At 44.4% G+C, this 14,927-nt stretch overlaps 1 protein-coding gene across 1 annotated transcript in view; it reads right to left on the bottom strand.

Annotated features, from left to right (window-relative positions):
- The window catches only part of LOC124249075 (LIM zinc-binding domain-containing Nebulette-like), a 210,469-nt gene extending 195,601 nt beyond the window's left edge, over positions 1-14,868 (bottom strand). The window contains exons 1-2 of the mRNA XM_046679848.1: positions 14,633-14,868; positions 13,253-13,347 (exon numbers count right to left, since the gene is read on the bottom strand). Of these exons, the coding sequence (XP_046535804.1) occupies positions 13,253-13,347; positions 14,633-14,701 (164 nt within the window). The 5' untranslated portion in view covers positions 14,702-14,868. The remainder of the gene's footprint in view (positions 1-13,252; positions 13,348-14,632) is intronic.
- Between the last annotated feature and the right edge of the window lie 59 nt (positions 14,869-14,927).

Below are 14,927 nucleotides of genomic sequence, written 5' to 3'. Positions count from 1 at the left end.
ATGATTAGCGATGATGAACATCTTTTCATGTGTCTATTGGCCATATTCATTTCTTCTTTTGAGAAATGTCTGTTCATGTCCTCTGCCCATTTTTTGATCGGGTTGTTTGTTTTTTTGTTGTTAAGCAGTGTGAGTTCTTTGTATATTATGGAGATTAACCCTTTGTCGGATAAGTGGCTTGTAAATATTTTTTCCCAATTAGTGAGCTGTTTTTTTGTTTCAATTCTGTTTTCCCTTGCCTTGAAGAAGCTCTTTAGTCTGATGAAGTCCCATTTGTTTATTCTTTCTATTGTTTCCCTCAACTGAGGAGTTACAGTGTCCGAAAAGATTCTTTTGAAACTGATGTCAAAGAGTGTACTGCCTATATTCTCTTCCAAAAGACTTATTGTCTCAGGCCTAATCTTTAGGTCTTTGATCCATTTTGAGTTTATTTTGGTGTGTGGTGAAAAAGAATGGTCGATTTTCAATCTTTTGCATGTGGCTGTCCAGTTTTCCCAGCACCATTTGTTGAAGAGACTTTCTTTTCTCCATTGTAGGCCCTCTGCTCCTTTGTCGAAGATTAGCTGTCCATAGATGTGTGGTTTTATCTCTGGGCTTTCAATTCTGTTCCATTGATCTGTGGACCTGTTTTTGTACCAGTACCATGCTGTTTTGATCACTGTAGCTTTGTAGTATGTTTTGAAATCGGGGATTGTGATTCCGCCGGCTTTGTTTTTCTTGCTCAAGATTGCTTTAGCAATTCGTGGTCTTTTGTTCCCCCATATGAATTTTAGGATTGTTTGTTCAATTTCTGTGAAGAATGTTCTGGGGATTCTGATTGGGATAGCACTGAATCTGTATATTGCTTTAGGTAGTTTTTTTTCTTTGTTTTAAAAGGCATTCTCTCTTTTCTTTCTCACTGGAATAATTAACATATTTGCAACCAGATCTTAATTTTTCAAAGTTTTTTATCTCACTGAGCCACCTTTCTTTTTATTCCTTCTTTCGTTCATCCAGCAAATCTTTATTAAAGGCCAACTGTGAGCCATGGACTGTTCTAGTGATTGGGTATACAGAGGAGATCAAATTCTACATGGCTCCTGCCTCGTAGAGCTTGTCGTCACCTAGGGGTCCCTGAACACACCCGGCCCCTCTCGCTTCTCATACACTGTTAACGGGCTTTCCTAAAGTCTGAGATGTGGTGTGACCACCAATCCCTCACTTCATTCTGGTGAACTTCAAGATAACAGAGACCACTTGTTCCAAAGTCCTCGCAACTACTCCATCACCACCCCATTCTTCCGTATTCTCCACATTAAGTCTGAAGCAGCCTGAAAACAGTGAAACTGTAAACAAAAGCAAAGCAAAAGATCTTCTAAACTTCCAGCAGCCGTCTCGTCAAAGCCTCCCTTTATCACTGCACCCTGCCTCTGTGCCAACGTGCAAAGACGCTGAGAAAGCTTCCGTTCCACGTCCCATCTGGATGAGCCGCACGCCCTGCCCCGCAGCGACGCCACTTCTGTTTCTCCCGCAATTCATTCTCACCCAAATGTTCTCCAGCATTTTTTCACCTTCAAGTTTCTTTCTATCCATGCATCCACCTCTTAGACATGTTTCCTGTTTAGCATAGCAAGCCCCTCCATCTGCAGAACATAGTTAGCAGCCTCTCCCCACCCCACATTGGCAAGACGTCTGGATCTCATGGAACTTCTTTGGTGTCTATGCATCGGTACAGATGGGTGAGACCATTAACACTCCCCTGTGGGTCTCTTCTGAGGATTACTTGATCCTTCCTCCATTCAGGGACTTCTTTTATGTTACCACCTGTTTTCTCCTGCTAGGGAATTAATTTTTAAATCCTGCATAGCAAGCTCTGCTCACCCACCAGTACACACCAGAGAAACACGCCAGAGTTAGGAGGCTTGCTGTGGAAATGAAGGACTGCTGTAATCCCATCCAGAATAAATGTACTTTCAAAGTCAATCCACACGTGTTCATTCAGTGTCTGTTACATACCCATCTCTGTATAAAGAAAAAACAATATGTTTTTCTTTCAACATCTGTCCAACTGCCATGATGCGGGATACTTCCTGGACAGTAGCCCCTGTGTACAAATGACAGGTATTTTCCTGATGACCCAGCCCCTCAGGTACATGTGACACAAGAGACACAGAGACAAGCCAGCTTCCTGACTGCCAGCCAATTAAACCTGACGTTACATAACTACCATTTAAAAAAAAAAAACCCCACAGAGGCAAACCCTCTAAACAGGATTTTCCTTCTTTAGCAGCCTCTGAGGAAGAACTGTTTTAATATAGTGTTTCTATTCCTGACAGGAATAACCCTTAATTACTATGTGCCTTAAGCATCTAGAAATTTTTAAATAGAATTTCACTTAATGTTAAGAAAATCAGAGAACTGCATCAGGGGCAGCAGAAAAGACTTTAAACAGAGAGAGAGCTGCCTTGGGGAAGGGGGACGGGGGTCGGGGGAGAAGCCCAGATCTTGCTGAGTTGTTTTTGAAGTTCTAGAAATCTGGGAGAAAAGATAAGAGCATTGAAGAAAGGCACCAACTTTTCATCTATCAGGATTAATACATTAATCCCTGATTACATTTGTTTCAGGAAATAAATAAATCATAGTTCTTTCCAGGAAAAAAATACATGGAGACGCAGGTCAATGTGCACATGGCCTGATGTCCAAAACACAGGATCCACCCCTAAGACTCTGGAAAACATAGTGGTAACAAAGTGATTTTTACAAACTCCCTTTGTAGACAACATTATTCTTGTCATCCTTTGTTCAGTTGTATGTCGGTGACCAATACTCTGGCTATAAATTTCAATATTTCACCTAACAGAGGAAGTGGTAGCCATTGCTCATGTGTATTATCAGTTTGAGCATGGCTAGCTCCAGCTGGGATCACCACGTGGATCCTCATGGAAAGAAAAGTCTATTCCTTCTCATTGAGCCAGCTCTCTCAGCTACGGATGCCTGAGGCTGAGCTGTGTTGCTCAAATAGCCAAAGGGGCTTCCTGCATCCCCACAAAGCTAGCTGGGCAATGTCACTATCAAGGGGACATTTACCCAGCACACAGTAGGTGTTAGAGTATACAAACGTAATTGGGACCATTCCTGCCCTCAAGAATGTAATTTACTAGTAGGAAAAACTTCCTTATGCATAAAAACCAAATCTAGAGAGTTCTATCAAGGATCCTTCCACAAATGGGTCCTCCCACCTGCCTTCTGTGTGCAGCCAGTGAACTGTTTATACATCTTACCCAACTTCTATTGATTGACTAAATAGATATGGCCGGTTTTAGATCATCATTCTTGTCAAAATGGGATAGGAAGGTTCCTGTGTCAACAGTTGCAACAGTACATCTGGTGAGGACAGAAGCACACCTGCTGTATAATACAGAATTTGACTAGCATTTGTCTCTGGTTCCTTGAACACACTCTGAATAGCTGGAATTTCTCACGTAATGGGAAATATCTTTGTCACTCATGAGCCCCTCAGTCCATAGCTGAGTTATGCTAATAAGATGGCTCAGGCGAGGGCTGGCAACTCCAGAAATCATGTGATTAGAGGGTTGGGGCTTTGAGTCAGGTGATATGAGCAGACCTCCTCCAGGAGGGGTGCTGGAGATTGAATATTCCCATGGCCAACGAGTCACCATACCTACATAATGAAACCCTAATAAAAACTCTGGACTCCAAAGTTCAGTGGAGATTCCTGGTTGGTGAACACATCAATGTGCCAGGGGAGAGAGAAATGCAGATCCCACAGGGTGAGGGCAGGGAAACTCCATGGCCAGGATCTTCCCACACCTCGCCCTATGTGTCCTCTCACTTGGCACGTCCTGATTTGTATCCTTTATAATAAAACAATAATCTTAAGTATAGCACTCTCCTGAGTTCTGTGAGTCATTCTAGCTAATTAGCAAATCAGAGGGGGCTGTGGGAACCCTCGAATTTGTAGCCAGTCGGCCAGAAGTGTGGTTGGCCTGGGGACTCCTGAACTCACAGCTGGCATCCGAGGTGAGGGCTGTCTTGTTGGAGACTATACTCTTAACTTGTGGAGTTGCCACTAATTCCGGATGGTTAGGGTCAGAATTCATTGCAGCATTGCAACACCCATCCTCAATTCCTAAACACATGCCAGAAATAATCCCTTTATAAAGCCAAGCTCTTGCAGCTGACTTGACCTCCCCTATGCCCAACCCACGTCTAGCCCAGGCTGTGAACTTCCAGGGTCAAATCTCAACAGGAGACCGTCTCAAGTGAGTCGACAAACACAACTATAGTACAAGATGGGCTTTTTGATGAGTGATATAATTGAGGAACAAAGACCACATTGAGTACACAGAGTCCAGTAACTGACAGAGAGATTCAGAATGGCTTCACAAAGGTGGTCACAGTGTGTGCCTTAAAGATGAAAGTGCCTTTAAAAGAGGGGAGGGCAGGATGGCATAAGAAGAGCATGAGTAAAGGGTCAAGTCATTGTGTCAAGTTTAATCACAATGAAAATTATATCTAACTTATTAATTCCTTACTACGTGCCTGAAACTGTGCTAAACTTATTTTGATATTCCAATGAATCCTGAATCCTTTTAAGGATTAAGGAAGAGTCTATCATTATACCCATTTTACAGGTGAGGATACTGAGAGTTAGGTTAAGAAACTTCATGAAGGCATCAGAGCTAGCAGTCCAGTGTGGCTGGAGAGGAGGAAAGCAAATGGAAGGGGGTAGAGGAAGGCAGATTGTGAAGGGCCCTAGGTGTCTATTAAAACCCAATTTTTTTTTTTCTATAGGCAATGGGGAGCCATTAGAGGTGTTGGTACAAGGGAGTACTATGACCGGAACCATGGTTTCAAAAGATAACTCTGGTAGCAGGAAAAGCATTCAAAAGGAGAATAACTAGAACAAAGGGACCATTTAGGGGACAATGGTCAGATCACTGGCCAACTATGATAAGAGAGCCTGAACAAGGACAAGGACAGAGGAATGAAGATGTGGGGGTGGGGATAAAGGGGAGGGAGGCGTGGAAGGTGACACAGACGCATGGGCTCCAGAGCCTGGGTGGATGGTGGGAAGAGTAGCCAGGAGAGGATGGTATAGACATCCAAAGAGACAGTCAAAAATACATTTGTTTAGCCGATATGTCTTCCTGTACTGACGTGTGCATTTACTGCACTGTTCTTGATGCTTCTGTGCATTGTCTGAACTTGGTGGAGTTCACACTCCTGCTCAGTTAGGCAATGAAGTCACATTTAAAGACCAAATTCAATACTGGCAGGCAACCGTCTAACTCCACCTCCCAGATCTCTGGCCCTTGGCTGAGCACGGCCATCCCCTTTCTCCACGCTCTCTGTGGTTGACCTGCACCTGCCTTTGATGGATAAAGAGCATCAGGGGAGCTAATCAAGGATTTTTGTCTAAATGGCTTTTTAGACTGCTGAGCTGAAGCAGAAGTATAACAGACTACCAGGCTACTTATCGATCCGATGCTATTGAAAAATACACACATCGAACTAGTTTTCTTCCAGCTCTTCCTAGGAGTCGGTGGGAATGAGTCAACAGAGAGTGTGGAAAAGTAAACAGGAGTTGAACACAAAGCTACTCCCTCAAGGACTCCGCTAAGAAAAACACACAGCTGACTCTCAATAAAATTAACACTGGTTTCCAGTGCTGGAATAAACAATCCTTGCCGTTCAATCGTGGTCCTTCTCGCCACTTCCTGTTTTCTGGTTATGTCTGTGCCCCAAATCTAGGTTCAATGAGAGAGGCTGCAGAACTGTTTTATTCATTAGCAGAACGTCAGAATCAATAATAATCTTTTTACTGAGTGCTTGAAATGCTCTGGGTACTTCAGCTCGTAAATGTTACTCTAGATCCCGCTTTTCATGCTTTTAGCAGCCTGGGTCTTCCTAGTATCGCTAAGCATAGGAGAACAGAAACAGAAAGGAAAAGAAAAGAAACTCGACTTCCCACTCCTCTGGCGATGGAGCTTCGAGGGGGCCTTAAGTTCCGGGGGACAAGGGTGTCGTGCGTAGGTATGTCTGCTTCTCTCTCATTCCTGACATTCCCAGGAAACCCCCAGCCTTTGTAAAGCACTCATCTGAAAACGTTTAAAGAAGACTACCGAAATGCAGTCTTACCCAGGCCCTTGACACATAATCAATATCCCTTTAAGCGCACACATCTGCGTCTTGCATTAACCTTGCATTTCACCATGATTTAGGAGATATTTGCGGTGCTTCATCTCCAAATCTTTTCTAATCTGACATCATTCCATAATAAATACATCATCATAAAGAGACGGAAACTCACACATCGAAGGCACCTTTCGGAAACATTTTCCAAAGTGACAGAACACAGTACGTGATTTGTAAATAGGGTCTCCTACAATGATTCCAAAAGACACTAAAATTCATTAGACATCATCAATGGTTCGATAAGGTGACTGAGAATCAGATCATTTTGCATACACACTGGAACCTTTTTATTTGGTTCAAATAAAGTGTCTCCTTCCGTCACTTTCAATCAGCCAATTTTAACTTCAAAAAAAACCTGTCATCCTCCCATATCAGGTCTATGTCAAGGAGCAAAGGGTCTAATTTTTTCTACTTAGCATGTAACTAAAAAGTCAGGCAAGGCACATTATAACTGATGCTAACTAAACTCCTACACACCACAACCTCTTTCCATAGAAACTAAGCATTACTTTTAACAATGGGACATTTTCTCCTCTCTCTGAGGGGGAAATATGACAACTCTCAATTTATTATAAATAAGGGAAGGGACTAACATTTGGGTGCCTAATAGGTGTAGTTTGATGTGCTAAGGCTTACAAATATTTCCTCCATCTAATTTCCATAAGGTTCCTCTTGGGTAGAAATTATCATCCCATTTTATAGATTATAATTAAACCCAGAAGAAAATAAATGAACATCAATAAGGAATCTTTTAGAAACCGATCATATTTCGAAACCAAGCCTGGAAGCAGTGAAAGGAAATTCCACCGTGTTCATTATGGATTGACAAAGGCAAGCCTATCCCTTCAGTGGGGAGACTTTACCCCCTTGGGATTCAGCCTTTGTGAAACCTGGCCACCAGACCACCTTCCAGGCTCCTCAAAGCTTCCTTTCAAGTCAGCTCCTCTAGATGGCCCAACCTCTGTCTGCCTCCCCAGAAGAAACTAGTCTGGGCTGCATCCTAGACCCGGGGAGAAGGCAGGGACTACACTTGGAGACGCAGCGTAACTTTCACACTCCCTGAAGCAGCTCATCTTTATTGAGCGTTAACTGCCAGGTCCTGAGGATACGGGTGTGAGCAAGACAGATGCCCTCACAGCCACCCCAAGCCACAAGAGGGTACAGACAGGTAAGCAGACGGTTCCTTCGTAGGATGGTGAGCGCTCCGATGGCCGAGTCCTGAAGGATGACTGGGTGTGGGGCAGGGTGTGGCTGGCATGGACAGCAGAGGGTGAGAGCAATGGCTGTCAGAATTCATGAACTTACCGAACACAGCGCTGTACTTACCAGCAACTTGTAACGCTCTCTGATGTGTGGGGTGTTAAGAATATGGAACTAAACCAGTGTTTCTCAAACTTTTTTGACCACGACTTCCAGTAAAAATATTTTTTACATCATGATCCAGTACACACTTTACACATACGACTGAAAAAAGTGTTGGCCAAAACAATACTCTTTTTCACTGCTCAAATGAACTCTAGCATTTTCTCTCTTCTCTCTTTTTCTTTAAGTTCTGGTTGCAACCATCTAAAGGGGGGCAACCCACAGTGTGAAAAACATTGGTATAAACCTTTTAACAGGTGTGACTACCATTTCCTTAACACCCTTCTTCTCCCTGTTACCCTCTTTTTCCTCCCTCACTCCTCAAAAGAGGACCACTGAGGAAATAAGAGCACCAGTGTTTACTGAAGGTCTGCTCCGTGCCAGACACTGGGCGAGAGCCTTGACACGCACTGTCTCTTGAATCCTCACACAGCCCTGTGGGTTCAGCATCCCCACTCCCATTTTACAGATGAAAAAACTGAGGCTCAGTGATCAAGACACTTGTTCAGGAGGACAGGATGGAGCCAGCGTTCAAATCCAGCCCTGTCCTGCTTCAAATCTCCAATTACAGCACCATGCCTTTCCTGAAAACTTAAGTAATTAAAGCTAACTAAATAGCAAAAATTTCATAAGTCCCCTTGAGATAACTGGAGTCTTTGGAGTGTCACAGAACCAGGTTTGGGAGGCCTAAACAGAGATGAGGGAAAAATTCTCAGATTTAAATATAATTTCCTTCCATGTCCTCTGAGTACCCCTTAGGAAAGGCTCCAAGGACGAGTGGCCAACAGAGAAATGGTACATGAGAGCTCGTGGAGGGCTGGCCTAGATAATCACCCTCAAGACAGGCTGGCTGAACTGCCCTGACCGTTCTGGGCGGCTCATAATGAGCAGCGCCTCGCTCAGCATCTTCCAGGCTGTAGACAGTCAATAAATATTCGCAAGACAGAAGGCTAACACAGGCAGAGCAAAAGTAAACACGATGCCCATCTCCTGCTGTTTTATTTTTAGTCTTCCAAAATCATGTTAGGTGAAACTATTTGGTGAGAGGGAATCTCATTTGGAAGGATAACTAAACAGATTTAGCACAGATATTTGTGTTCTTTTGGCCCCATAATTGAAGATATATTTGACACAGATACAGGGTATATTAAATGCGGGCAGGTCAGGACAAATTTTCAGCCCTCAAAAAATTTCTGCAAAAGTGATGATTTGGGAAAATTATTGGCAAGGTCCTGCTAAAACCAATGCATCGTTAACTGGTCCGTCCTCTGACCTAAAATAACTTGATGTTTGGTGACAGTACATTAAGTGGCCAGTCATTGGCATTGCTATTTCTAAGTGATAATATTTCTCAGAATATTTTAAGAACTGGTATATGTTTCACAAACACATAATAAATACAATGCTGACTTTTACACACAATAAATTATTTATTTGACAAATGGCCTTGGGGGTCATATTCTTTGTGTGGCTTGCTGGGTAGCGAGACGTTTGTAGTTTAACTTCACATATAAATCCACATACAAGCATGAGCTGTGTTTTTTGTCTAATCATCGAGTGTTACTTTTCTCAGCACCTCTTAGCAATAAAAATATTGCCTAGCCCTCTTTTCTTTGCAAGTTCCGTGATGAAAAAAATCCTGAATGTGCTGAAGAATCCACTGCCTGCTTACAAAACATAAAGGCTTATGAAAACATGGCACGTACTCAAGTAGACCAGGTAGTTTTTAAATATTTTAATAGTGTGCACTGCTGCATTAGGAACTAAATGCATATCATGCCCAATCTTACAGCTAGTATGTATCATACTCTGATCATTCTATCAAAAGATCAAAATTTAAATATTATGTAAATCATATTTTATACATGTTCTCCTTTGCATGAAATCAAACGGAAAACTTGTTTCTTCTCGAAACACATGAGAATATAAACAAGCAGCATATTTAAACTGAAGAAATACTCACTACTTCATTCCATTAAAAAAATGCCCTCAGGTATCGACTAAAATAAAAAGCGTTTGTGTTTTCTTAAAAGAATCCTAAATGTCTATATTCATGCTTTCAAGTTTTTTAAGCATATTCTTAATATTTATTTTAAAGGTTGTTAAGTTAATTACGTATGTTATTTTCACAAGAAATTCTACTTAATTCCTCTTCCTGAAAACCCAAGAGTTTATATAAATCAAGAGAAAAGAGAGCATAAGTTAAAGAACTGATACTGAATTTCCACTAATCAAGAAAAGTTGTCATTTCCATAACAACTAAACATAAAGTATGAACCCTGATTGGATCCTGGTTTGAAAAAAAAAAAACAGTCAGGGGCCTGCCTGGTGGTGTAATGGTAAGGTTCACATATTCTGCTTCAGCGTCCCAAAGTTCACTGGTTTGGATCCCGGGCACAGACCTATGCACTGCCTGTCAAGCCATGATGTGGCAGGCGTCCCACATATAAAACAGAGGAAGATGGGCACCGATGTTAGCTCAGGGCCAATGTTCCTCAAAAAAAAAAAGAATAAATAATTTTTTAAAAAAACAGCTAGAAAAGACATTCTTAGGTCAATGGGGGAAATGTGAACATAGACAGGATATTTCACATTACTAGGAAATTTCTGTTAATTTTCTTAGCTGTCATAATGGCTCCATGAATACTCTCAGTGCAAGCATGACATACTTTTTAGGGATGAAATATCTTGATGTATAAAACTAACTTGATGCATGAAACTTGACTGCATGACAAATGACCCAACAATAGTAGAAGTAATTGTACATATAGACAAAAATATGACGCAAAGAATGCAAAAAGTTAATAACAGTTGACTCTCACTGGTGGGTAGACAGATGTTCACCATATTATTCTTTCAATCATTTTGCGTGTATGAAAATTTTCACAATAAAAAGTTGCAAGGGGGAAGAACAGTCATTTTCATTTAAACATGTATGTATACTGCTGCCTGAACCAAACTGGTACAGAGAAAATATTGCTTCACATGGAGATTGAATATTTCATTTTCCAGGAGCAGTATGCTTCAGAGAATCAATTTTCCACCGCTGACCCAGACAAATTATGGCAGCCCTTCTGGCCAAGACCAAAGGGAACAGCTGATTGACACACACCCCCTGAATTAGGGCAAGGGTGTTGAGATCCCCAGAGGGTAATCTGCGCTGACCAGCGAGTTTACAAGGCAACCTGTGCCCCTGCAAAAATAAGGGTTGAGAACCACAGGGGCCTTCCAGCCTGGAACCTTCACGGCAGACAAAACCTGCGACTTCACCAAGCTCTGTTCTCTGCAAACAGTATATCAAGGTATGACACGAACTTAAAGATAAATTAAACAAACAAACCATCAACTCTGCTCATTCACCCACTAAAGATGGATTTCTGTCTTTGCTCAATAAAGTAGACTACCAGATTCAATTTTAAGCAAAAAAATCTGAGATGCTACCCCAAGTATTCAAATTAAACCTAGTAACTAAGTACTGCCATTGTATAAGAAATTTTAGAGAGAAAAATCTGTAAGCACTCGATTGAGAGATACCTAAAGTATTAAAAATAAGACTCAGACCCATGAAACAACACAGCGGGATGTTTCCTACCTACAAAGAGAGGCTTTTTGTTTTGGGGGTCCAAATCTCAACGGTTCTTGGCACGGGTTCACTACTAAGTCAGAGTGTAAACCAGCCATCCATGACTCGCTGCAGAATCTGATATTCTTTTTTAATTGGACCAAACTGAAACTAAGCAGTAAGCATTGAATTGCGCACTGAATTGCAAGTGGCCTAATGCAATGAAAGACTCCACTTCAGGCGCACCTGTTGTTTTCTGTCCTTTTATTTTTATCATTTCTTTTTCTCCCTCATTCAATTCTTTATCTATCTACGTGTGTATGCGTATATGTGTGCGTACATATGTGTATATATATGTGTATATATAATACAAAATTATATATTTATATATTGACATATGCGATACTATATTATATCATAATATATACATATTTGTTGTTTTCCCCCGTTCTTTCTCTCCTGTCTTTCCCCTTCCGTTCCCAACTCCTCCAGCCCTACCAGGGCACCCAAAGGTACTGTTATCCCCGGGTTAAACTCCCGGCCGTGGAGCTATAAGGCATCCTGATGTGGCTCATAAAGCCTGATCGAACCAGGCCCCAGGCTGGAACAGTTACAGGAAGAACGGTTCACTTTCCTTCAACCAAAGAACAATTACCCCGTTTATGGGGTATGAGGGCCCTTTCCCTTCTAGTTCCGGCCGCCTGCCTTTGATCCTTCACCAGTCATTCAGACCTCTCTTTAAGAGAAGCAGGAGACCATGACACCAAAATCTCATTCTTGCTTCATGTTGTCCCAAGAAGAGACATGCCACCAGAGGGTTGAAAACCTCAATGAGTTTGGGGAATATCTGTGGACTTCACTTACTCAACAAAGTCCTGAATGCTGTTCAATGCCCCCATTTCCGGATTCCTTCAAAAGTTTCTGGTCTATCTATAAGCACTAAGCTAGGACTGGAAGGAAACACAAAAAAATTTGGGAAAAAAAATGTTCTTCCCCAAAGAGATCTGAGCACATTACGCTTGTTTACCAAAATTTACTGTCTATGAAAACACACTCCCATGAGTGAAGCATTAATTAACCATGGGCCCGCTATCTCCAGGACGCCTGAATGAACCTGCTTCAAAAACTGCAGAGGATGGATCTCTGATAATACTCCAGCCAAAAGGTCCTCTGCCGCGTCCAGGCCAGACAGGCCCCACAGGGGAATTGGGAAGAAGGCTCAGGAATCAGGGCCCACAGATGAAAACAGTCTGGGTGGGAAGATGCTCACAGAGAAACACACGCCCTGGGCAGCCAGGTAGCCATTTGGAAGCACTGGCCGATGTTTAACCACTTGCAGCCTCTAGGAGTGATCTGAGACCCTTCCTGAAGCTCATCCTCTCAACGCCTCAATTTCTTCATCTGTCAAAAGGAGGTAATAACAGTACGCCCCCTCAGTCGTAGGATCTATAATGATTAAATGAGTTAGTACACATAAAGTGCTTAGAACAGGGCCTGGCACATGGTGAGCACTGTATAAATGCTGGCTAATTGCTATTATTATAGGCTTGAAGCATGCCGACAGAGGAGCCTGCCAAAGACAGCTTACCTTCTTTAATCCCCACCAACAGACTGACTACTAACCAGCTGGAAATACCCACGTCTCAATTCTTTGGTTTCCTGTTTAAGCTCTAGGATCTCTGGAGTGGTCTCAGCTAAGACCAAGCAAGCAAGACTCCTTTCCCTAGCAACTAGATTCAGACATAAAATTGCAGTACGGCAACATCATACGATTAAGATGGAAACTGACAGAGGATTAAAATGGAAATCTATCTGACATGCACTTCAGGGCCCACACGTTTTCAGTGTGTAAGTTCCACAGCGTCTGACACACGTCCCTAACTCTGAAATCCTGTGAACCTCAAAAACCAACCTTCTGGTTGAAGACACACAAAATTACCCTACACGTTAGAAAGACATAAATGCAACGACCTTCAACAAAGTACGTGGCCCAAGAGTATGTGGCATAAACAAGTAACTGGCCACTGCCACACCCGGGTGCCACAATGAGTCAGTTCTTCAGAACGGGCAGATCCACTCTCATGCTCTGAGGCCGTGCCACACCTGGCACACCATGTTGACAATACTTACGCATTACAATAGGGCTTCTTTTCATAGCCTTTGTAGTTGTTCATGTTGAGAGCCATCTTGCAGACTTCACAATGGAAACATCCTTTATGCCAATACTGAAAAAAACAAATATTTAAAATTTGAGTACAATGTCAGTTGTCCTAAGATGGGTCCAGAAAGGAGACATTTTTAGTGCATCACAGTATTTGAAAATCCTACAACAAAATGATTGTAGGTAACCATGGATGTGTTTGTTAACTGTCAGTTAAGTAAACAAAGCAGGCAGCTATGAAAATTGAGTTTTAAATGACTACCCACTACAACCTAGAGACTCAGATGGAAGAAGTGTCAAGGCTCTGTCCATATCGCACTTCCAGGAGCAGCCAGAATGGAATTCTGAGCTTGGTTAATGGAGAAACGGAGCCTGTGAAGTGGCTTCAAAAGGAAAACGAATTCAGTTCAAAGTGCCTAAACATTGTGTTTGCAGGATCTTGATAAATGTGTCCACCGGAAGTCAGGCAACCCGAGGTCGCAGGAGGCCGACTATGTAAGTACCCTGCCCCCCCCCCCCCCCCCCGTCCAGGTTCCACTAAATTGCGGGAAAGGTGGACTCTGTCCGGGATGGCTGTTAGGATGACGATGTGTTCTCAGGAGGTATTTGTATCACCACACGCAAATTTCACAGGGACTGCCTCCAGCTAGTCTCAATTGTCAGTCACTCAGGACAGCGCCGGGTCTCTCTCCCAAGCTGTTCAACTCCATCCACGCCCGGGAAGGGCAGGGAGCAGGGATGCAGGGGCCGGGACAGAGCCACTTCCTCTGGACTTCCCCCAACCGAGTGGGTTCGCCCCCCGGGGCCCCGCTCGCCGCGCTGCGCCCGGGCTCTCGGGCGAGGATTATTCCTAGCAATGCGGCAGCGGCCGCCCCATGACATGTTAATTACTATTTGCCTCTCCACCTCGCTGCCGTCATGGGAGGCGCTGGGGCGGGGGTGAGGTGGGGATGCGCGGAGATCCCTGGGGTGGGGGGTGCGATGCAGTGAGGGGCAGGAGTGAAGGTGGTAGGGGGCCGCGACTCGCCGAACTGCCCCTGGGGGCCCAGCCAGGGCTCTCGGGCCCCGGGCCCCTCTCCGCCGTGCGCCCTCCGCAGCAGCTCTGCCGATGCCGGCGCAGCCCCGCACCCTCGCCGTCCGCACCCCGACAAAAGCCTTTCCCAGTTCCAACATCCCCGTCGCCGCGCGTCCTGACACTCCTGCGGGCGTTTTCCTTCGCGTGCCTTCGCCCGGTGCCAAGACGCACACAAGCCCACTCATCTCTTTCCATCCCAGATGCCAAAACTTCTCGAAGCAGGTGCAGCCCGCCGCCCGGCAGGTCCGGGCTGGCCCGGCGCCCCCTCGCTCACCTTATCCAGACAGTTGACTTTCTCCGTGGGATACACGACTTTTCCGCAGCGGGCGCACTGGGGGTTCATTGTCGCGGCTCCCGGGGGCGACGGCTGTGCGGCGGCGGCGACGGCTGGGGGCTCCGAGGAGCCGCTGTGACATCCCCCGGCGAGCCCTGCACCGCCTCCGGGCAGGCGGGAGGGCTGCGGGCGGCCGGGCGCCGGGGTCGGGAGTCGGCGCCGGGCCGCAGGCGAGCCGGCGGCGGTCGCAGCGGCTCCTCGGAGCCCCCAGCCGTCGCCGCCGCCGCACAGCCGT

Source organism: Equus quagga, chromosome 12 (assembly GCF_021613505.1).
Source record: "Equus quagga isolate Etosha38 chromosome 12, UCLA_HA_Equagga_1.0, whole genome shotgun sequence".
Taxonomy (NCBI): Eukaryota; Metazoa; Chordata; class Mammalia; order Perissodactyla; family Equidae; genus Equus; species Equus quagga.
The sequence above is the reverse complement of the archived record's forward strand: the minus strand, read 5'-3'. Positions and strand labels throughout refer to the sequence as shown.